The following is an 8,504-nucleotide window of genomic DNA, read 5'->3' as shown; positions in this document are numbered from 1 at the left end:
CCCTCCCTTCCCTCGGTCCAAATCGGCTGCTCACCGGTGAGCACACGGCCGCAGGGACGGCAGCAGCGAGGCACAGCGGTTGGCGGCGATCCGCCGCATCGACTTCTCCTGGGTCGTCGAGCGGGACGCCAAGAAGGCCAAGAAGGCGGCGGCCGATGACGCCGCCCGCAAGGCCTGGCCATGGCAGGGCCTCCACGAGAGCCTGCAGCTGGCGCAGCAGGAGCTCACCGTCATCCTCGACCTCATCTCCACGGTCCGCCCACATCTCCGTCCGTGCGCATCTCGGCCTCATGACAGACCTCGTATGTTAGATGCGATGATGTTCCTGGTTATTGTGGATGGATAACAATGCAGGTCGAGGCGAACGACACCGTGGCCGTGGCGGCGACCATCTCCAAGCCCAAGCCGCTGCCGGACGAAGTCCTCGCCGACATGGCCGTCTCCGCCGCCACCAAGCTCCAGCACCTTCGGGTATGGCCTGTTAATTTGCAGTAGAAACTAATAGACCATTTGTATCCAGTTAGTACAAGACAGACAAAATGGGAGCAGAAGTAAACTGCAATAAAAGATGTTTCAAGTAGTTCACGCTTGCCGCCTCAAAAAGAAAAAAGAAAAAAGACAGTTGAAGTTTGAACTTACACCATGGACCCTAATTATTATGCTCTGTTCTGCAATCTCAGCATCTGGGACGGTACTTCAAGCAATCGGCCAAAACGATGGGGCAGCAGTTCCAGAAGGAGGCTAGGTTCTATGGCTCATTGATCAGGTTTTTTCTTGTTTCAGGAATTGTGAATTTCAGCTATCACGTAAGTAGTGATGTTTGTACCATGACCAGTGTTGTTGGATTGGCAGGTTGCAACAGAACTGGAAAGTTAAGAGGCAGCTTGGGAATGCTCCAGGAAGCAACAGCTTCATGTTTGATGTAGTTGACACTTCTCAGTTGGACACGGCTGAGATGCCCCGATTGTCGTCATTGTCTTTGGTTCCAATCGATCAGGACTCGTCAGGTACTTTGTCTGTACAAATCCCACAAAAGTCATGCCGTTTCTTGAGCCTTCAATTTCATGGGGACAGTGCAAGCGGCGTGGAAAGCTACACTTGCAAAACGAAAGGTGTCTCAAGCACCACTTGTTCTGCAGCTGAAGATGATGCCTCGGAGAATGATGATGTCAATAAGTCTGTCAAACAGGCGCATTCCATTCTCCGCAATATCCACAAGTCAATATTTGAGGAGCAGGTTGTCTAAATGCTTTTGATTTACTGCATACCTGTCTTTTGACCAACTAGAGTTCCATGAAAATTTATTGCTGTGACAAATTCTGCCCTCTCCATTCGTCATTCTTATCTACCATACTACCTTGTGCTTAGCTAAGTGTATGCCTTTGTAGGTATTTGATATGGTGATCCGTGAGACATTTGTCCAAACTCAAGGCGTCAACGTAACTGGAATGTGTGAGGATTTTCTCCAATTAGCCATTGGCCAGGAGAGTTTGTTGTGCCTTTCGCTTGCGAATTCTGGACAGGACAGTGACTCGGAAATGGCGGGCCATGAAGAGCACACTAATTCAGAGGCGAATCTTGTGTTAGCCACCACCAATGGGAAGCAGGAGCCTTTAAAAAGCAACCCCTCAGGGTTTCTTAACCCGAAAAGTCTGGAGATTTACCTGCTACATATGTTCCATGACAACATTCTTAAGAAAGTCAGGGAGAAATATCGTAATATTGTTCGCAACCAGAGTCCTGCTCACACTGCAGAGCCTGCAGGTGACGAGTGTGGCTTGCTAGGCCATTTCTGCATGACAGTTGCTCATAAAATATTTTCAAATAAAGTGCAGCTGGAGCTGGAGAGTGTGGTATAACTACTATTTTTTTCTGTTCATCAATGTAGCAGTATATATACCATGGGTATAGACTGGGGTATCTAACTTCCTTTTTATTAGTGCAGGTTAGCAGGGTTCCGTATCTCCATCTGCAGTCCCTTCCTACGTGGCATTCTCGAACTTCTTCCTGGTCTATCTGCCTAAGAGTTCCGCAGCCTATTTTAGCTGCTGACCGACTCACGAAGCCTTCGGACAATGGTGAGCCTAAATACAAATCTTCCAGGAGACAGTTCAACATGAAGATTGTCTTGAAGGATGGCCAGATAAGTTTGTTGGGCGAAGGTTCTCCGAGCATTGCTGGATCATTGACCAGGAAGCCCTCAGATGGGTATCTGATAAACAGTTACAGCTGTGACTTGGAGGACCTCCCAACGATGGTTCTGCAGCAGGTAAACTTGTGATGAAACTTCTTGAGTTATTATCTTTCTATCATGGCTAGATTAGTTTACCAATGTTACTACTGTTGGGAGTATTTATGATTCAGAAGGGTGAAGCACCATTTGTGCCTGGATAGCGCATGAACCACTTGACCATATCATGATCAAATTTAGTAAATGCAAGTGCCCTGTGATTGGCTGCAATGTTCATTGTTCAGTCCCTGCACTCCATGCAAGTTTCTCTGACTAGTAGAAAGTGTTCGAGTTCCAGTATGGCTTCAGGGCAGATTGCAGAGAATTCATATGATGATACATTTTAGGATCTTTGCCATGCTTCCGTTTTACAATAGAAGTGTTGCTTCAAGATCTACTTCATCATGATAGTGTACTGAGCACATGATCTGCACATATATGTATGTATCTGCAGGTGGCGAGCCAGGTGATAAACTGGCTCCACGAGGAGGCGCAGGTCCTGGGGATGAGTGTGACGAGGGACTTTTTAGGCCTCTACTTTGACCTGGACCACGGCGACACGACACTGGGCCTGGTGGGGCACATCGACCCGGATGATGCTTATGGGTGCGTGTCGTGGTACCTGACGGTGGACCACCTGGCGGAGGAGGACGGGAAGGCGCCGGCGACGGACGACCCGTGGGCGGAGGAGAAGTGCAGGTTCCTTGGGTACCTATCCCTGGAGGTGCTCCACTCCACCCTCATGGACCTCATCAACCTGTGTGGCACCGCGCCCACCCGCTGAGATGATGATAGCAGTGCTGGATCCATTTCTTACTGTGCGCATTGACTGACTGATGCTGGATCTGGAGTTGTCAGAGGCATAAGCTGTTGTATTAAGGAAAGCACATTCGACTAGTTGGTAGCATCAGTGAGAAGGTTCCAGAATCTAGACCTCTTTTTTGGCTACCCTAAGGATAGTTTGTGGGCAGGTCAATCTGTTACAAGTTGGTACTTTCTAGAGTTGATCTTAGATTCAGAAAACACAAGCTAGCACTGTATTCTCATACAATTGATGCCATCTATATATAATATATCTGAGACTCCCTCCCTACTTGCGCAATCTTTTGCCTCTCTTGCTTAAGAAAAAATAAATTTGTTCGGCTTCCTGGAAATTTTGGACGCGTTTGCTCAGGCGGCATAATTGCATTTCTTTAGGGAAACTACGTTGCTTTATTGATCAGTGATGTTCATTCGAACTGTTACAATATCATGAGGCTTTAACAACCATACATGCCTCCCAAAGTTTAAAGAAACAAAAATTTAGCTAAACTATCATCCTCGAAATTAACCCATCTTGATTCATACATGAAATGACTCCTAAAAATCATCTTTGCGTCCTATGAGTTTTCTGATTACCACCGCATTTTGACCCCGGGCAGCCGGCACGCTCAAGCTCAACAATATCCGTGATGCCAGTAGCACTATCCGAAGAGATGAGAAAACTCTGAATATTCGAATAAGATGCACCACTCATATGATTCAAAGTGATAGAGGAGGAGCCGAGGTAGAGTCCCTCACGATTTCTGCATACTGTCGCCACAGCAGCACGCAGCCCCCTGTTTAGCTACAACTGCATCCACATTGATTGACTTGCGCACAAACCTCCCTTATAGGGTAGCAAAGAGAAAACGGATCACATGTACAGGGCGTCACGTTAGCATATAAAACCAAATTTTGAATGGACAGCAATATCGGGGGAACATTCCCTGGGAGTGTTTTCCTAGCAAACGCTCGAATTGCCATGCAATATGATCTAAAGTTACCATGAAATTTTTACAAGAATCACCTGTATTTCAGAGACGTTCATGACACGGCGGCCATGGTTGGTCCCGTGCAGCTATGTGATCACGTCAGTTTCGATGGTCCTCACGTTTTTATAGGCCCCATAGTGATGTTGCTCGCGTCACTCGCCGTCGGCATGCACGATATCCAATTGCACATTGTCGTTGACTCATTGTACAGGTGAGCCGAGCCCATAACCCTCACACACTATTTTTTTTTCATTCCCCTGATAAAGAGCAGTATATTAATATCATTAGACATTAAACTCGATTGTCTTTATTATTGTGTACTACTTAGTGGTCTAAATGCTCTTATATTTCTTTACAGAGATAGGACATTCTATTGGAGTTGTGGTTGAGTTATCAAGGTCGATGTAACCAAAGCATGAAACTCCATCTGCTACATACAAGGCATGCCATACACCACAACTAAAGAGATCAAATGGATTAGTTGCATGACATGATAAACCATAAGGACACACCAATTGATTATGATGTTGACCAGATAGGATTATTCAGAAGAAAGTTCGCTATCACTAAATGATGCTATTGTGACGTTTGTTAAATCTTCAAAGTGTAAAGGTAGTATACATACAAAGCTGGAATTCAAACCGACCATTGTGTACGGACAACAAATGTGCTTGTTCTCGTTCCACAATACCACTAATGTCAGGAGTATCAACGTTTAATGGCCACGCCACAATATTAGTGTGTTGCGTAAGATGGTTTTGTAGCAAAATTCACAGTACATTTGACAAAAAGAATGACCGAATGATGTTTTGAAAAGAGGTATGCTTCGGTACACCCCCTTAAAAGGATTTTTGAATGTAGATAAACATCACATAATATAGCTTATCCCTTTGATAAAAAAGTGAAATAATTTCAACTAATGAAAACACGATGACTTTTGAAATTGAGCACCAAAACGTTTTAGAAATAATTTCTGAGTTCTTTAATTCCACAAATCATAAACTCCAATTGCAACTTTTAATAGTTCCTATGGACTGTAAGTTCCGTCGACATCCTAATTTCGTTCAAACGAGAGGCACTAGTTCATCGATCTGAATGACTGGATCGGATCCCAATTCTGTAGTAAGACCTTGCCTAATACCTAGCTTAACTGTGAAATATGACACCACAACCTTTCAAAAGAAATACAGTAGCAGCAGCAGTAGTAGAAACTAATTTAGACGGCAGCATGGGCCAGCTTCTTCCTCATCCGACGATTCATCTTCGTCTCCGCGCCACTCGCGGCGTCCACCTGATGCCGTTGTAGCCGGTGCCGTCGGAGAACTCTGGGTAGCCCTTGTCGAAACGGATCTCGAGGATCGTCTTCTAGGCAACGGCCGGCGTGGCGGCCAGGCGGTCAGAACGATGTGAGGGTGCATATCTCTGACACAGCTCGTCGAACTGCCGGTCGTCGACGTCGACGTCGACGTAGTGCTGCTGTGACTGTGGCTCCGCCGGCGCTAACAGGCTGGCCATCTTGGAGGAACTGGTGCGAGTCTGTCGCAGCCGCCGGCTTGCGTGTTCGTGGAATTGGAGGACGATCGAATCCGCTGATCAGAGCACACACTTATACGTACGTAGGCAAGGTTGTGATTCTGGGTGGAGCGAAGCGGACGGGTTCTCGCTGAATTTGTAGGGCGAGCCGAGGTGCCTAGTTGAGGACTCGAATCCGGCTCCGGGTCTTGCTCGGGCAGCGAAATCTGCACGATACAGAGCAGAGTCCGACTCGGTTCAGTAGAAAATAAGGTGTGTCTAGGGCACATCTAGATATTATTGCACATTTAAATGAGTGAATCAAGTATAAAGAGAAAAAGAAAAAAGAAAAAGAAAAATATCCACACGAATCTCAACATAAGATCAATTACATAGGACTTAGATGTGCAATACTTATGGCACATCTAGATGTGCTTTAGCAAAACTGTAGAAAATAAGCAGAGATCCGGACATTGTTTAAACAATTTGTCTAATTCCCATCTAGATGTTTTCTAAGAATGTCACGTATAAACTCACACAAATAAGGCAGCAACAAGGAACAAAAAAAAGAAAATTGGGACAAAAAAAATAGACCACAAACATAGTGAACATCAGGTTAGATGTGACGATGTGTCATAGACAGACCCTTGTTCAAACTTAGTTTCTTTCTAAAAAGAGGTAATATCATCAGGAGTCACAGAACTTGCGATCAATGTTCAGTTTGGTGCTAGTACTTTAAAAATACGGAATTGTCGATGTTCAATTTGATGTTAGTACTTCAAAAATACGGAATTGCAGTCACTTAACTTGACTCGAGCGTGCAGATACGGTTACAAATACATATGCAGGTGTATTCATGTGTATGACCCCACTTGTCATTGAGTGGGGGGCTAGGCCTAGGAGTGCCACATTTTGCCACACATTTCTTGCAACACTTGTCTAAGGTTAGTTTTTTAAAATGAGAACCACGAGTTGGCAAGTCTAAGAGAATCTTACCACACTTTTTGAGTGTATGTCATGTGGGGCCCTAGTGTGGCAAAAAGTATATTGCCTAAGGTAAGGCTTGAACCAAACATCCTCCTAAGTTGATCAAAATTGTCTAACCTTAGGTGTGGCAACATGTGGCAACCATAGTCACAAACCAAACAGCCCCAATGTGACACATTTTTGCAGAAAACCACTCATGAATTTTTATTTGCAAAAAAACAAACAAACGGCAATACTACTCGTGGATGCTAAAATTAACTAAGAAAAGAGGGGAGCGCCGGGTCACGAACCCGCGGCCCATACTGACCACGCAAGTATGTTTAGCCACTATAGCATTTCTGGTCATTGTTATAGTTTATCGAGAGAGGATCTGATCATTTTGGGTTATTTTAGCGCTTAGGCACATCTTTGGTCTTATATAATTTTGTTATTTGTAGATGTGTTTATATTTTGTGTGTGTGTTGTGTTGGCTATGTGCATCCTAACTATACAGAGACCGGGTGTGTGCTCACTGTGTTTGTATCCTCTTGATACTTCATTTTGAGTCAATAAAATCCATCCTTTATCGAAAAACAACATTTTTGGCCAATTGTACGATGTAGAAAACAAAGTTATATTTATCAAAAGAAGACGTTATTTATTTTTTCGCAACATGAGCACTGGGTCCCACCTGTAATTGCAGAGAGAAAATTAACACGAAAAATATGACCCACACAGGTCTCAAACTCGTGAACTAAGGCTAAGACAAATGCTGCGCTAGCCACTACAACCCCGAGCTAAATACATTTACAATTTATAACTACACTTAATGTAGTAGAATAAAGAGATCGTGGAGATGAAATGGGCTATGGTCAGTGCAGTCCATTATACGCTTGTTTGTGTCTTTAAGAAATATATGTAAATTATAATTATAGTAATAAATATAACATTAAAATATTTGTGTGTTATAAATACTGTACATGCAAAAGAAATGAGCTACTTTTAAAATTGTTCATGTAATATTTAAAAAATATTCATATGTTAAATAATAGTCCCTCCGTCCCAAATTATTTTTCACATGAATGGATAAAAATGGATGTATTTAGAACTAAAATACATCCAGATACATCCATTCATGCGGCATGTAATTCTGGATGGAGGGAGTAGGAGTATTTATGAATTACAAAAAATGTTTGTAACACTTAAATAATAAAAATATTTAAAAATAAAAAATTGTTTTAATTATACAAACATTTCAATAAGTATTCACACAATTATACAGTTCCAGTGTTTGTACAATTAATAATATTCATTATTTAAATTTAAACTGTTGAATATTCCTAAATATTTAGTAAATATTTGTTTTCATAATTTTGTAAAATTTAAATATATGCACAAATGTATATATTTTTGAATGCATTAAACATTTTTAATTAACATTTTTAGTGTTGGTATTAACTAAATATTTTTATATAATACACAGATTTATATTTGAATGTTTTTACTAATGCTTGTTTTTATGTATAAGACTTTTAGAACATAACTTCATTAATTACATTTTACAAATACCTTGAGAAAATAGAAAATAACAAAAAAAAATAGCGCGTGCAGAATGGGCTACATTATCTCCAGTCTATTTAAGCTCCAATGCATCCGCGTGCAGTACATGTAACATTTTTAACCTTGGTTGATTATTAAATGTGGTCGGTGGAGTGGGCCTCACCCCTTGTGGGACGATCCCTCGAGAATGTCTTTAACACTAATGCAGTTTTCATCATTTCCATTACTCTCTTGCTCTTTGTTACAATCACTTGCACTCCAATTCTTTCTCACAAACAATTTTTAACTTTCACCATCACAACACTCTTCCTTGTTATCAAAGATAACTTGCATAAACATTGCGGTGAACCTCTGTAAAGCAAACACCATTTCCTCAGCTCTTCATGGGATTGATACTCTTACTTCAAAAGCCGCTAACCAGCCCCATGCACTTGTAGGAGTCA

At 42.4% G+C, this 8,504-nt stretch overlaps 1 protein-coding gene across 2 annotated transcripts in view; it reads left to right on the top strand.

The window, feature by feature from the left end:
• The window catches only part of LOC119329935 (mediator of RNA polymerase II transcription subunit 17-like), a 3,875-nt gene extending 552 nt beyond the window's left edge, over window positions 1-3,323 (top strand). The window contains exons 2-9 of one of the 2 annotated variants that reach the window (XM_037603042.1): window positions 55-253; window positions 355-471; window positions 681-766; window positions 853-1,007; window positions 1,140-1,237; window positions 1,389-1,853; window positions 1,946-2,269; window positions 2,685-3,323. In XM_037603042.1, coding sequence (XP_037458939.1) covers window positions 55-253; window positions 355-471; window positions 681-766; window positions 853-1,007; window positions 1,140-1,237; window positions 1,389-1,853; window positions 1,946-2,269; window positions 2,685-3,014 — 1,774 coding nt within the window. In that variant the 3' untranslated portion in view covers window positions 3,015-3,323. Of the gene's footprint in view, window positions 1-54; window positions 254-354; window positions 472-680; window positions 767-852; window positions 1,238-1,388; window positions 1,854-1,945; window positions 2,270-2,684 lie in introns of both variants that reach the window. The other variant, XM_037603041.1, reaches the window with a different exon arrangement.
• The last annotated feature ends 5,181 nt before the right edge of the window (window positions 3,324-8,504 follow it).

Source organism: Triticum dicoccoides, chromosome 7A (assembly GCF_002162155.2).
Source record: "Triticum dicoccoides isolate Atlit2015 ecotype Zavitan chromosome 7A, WEW_v2.0, whole genome shotgun sequence".
In the NCBI taxonomy this organism is placed as follows: Eukaryota; Viridiplantae; Streptophyta; class Magnoliopsida; order Poales; family Poaceae; genus Triticum; species Triticum dicoccoides.
The sequence above is the reverse complement of the archived record's forward strand: the minus strand, read 5'-3'. Positions and strand labels throughout refer to the sequence as shown.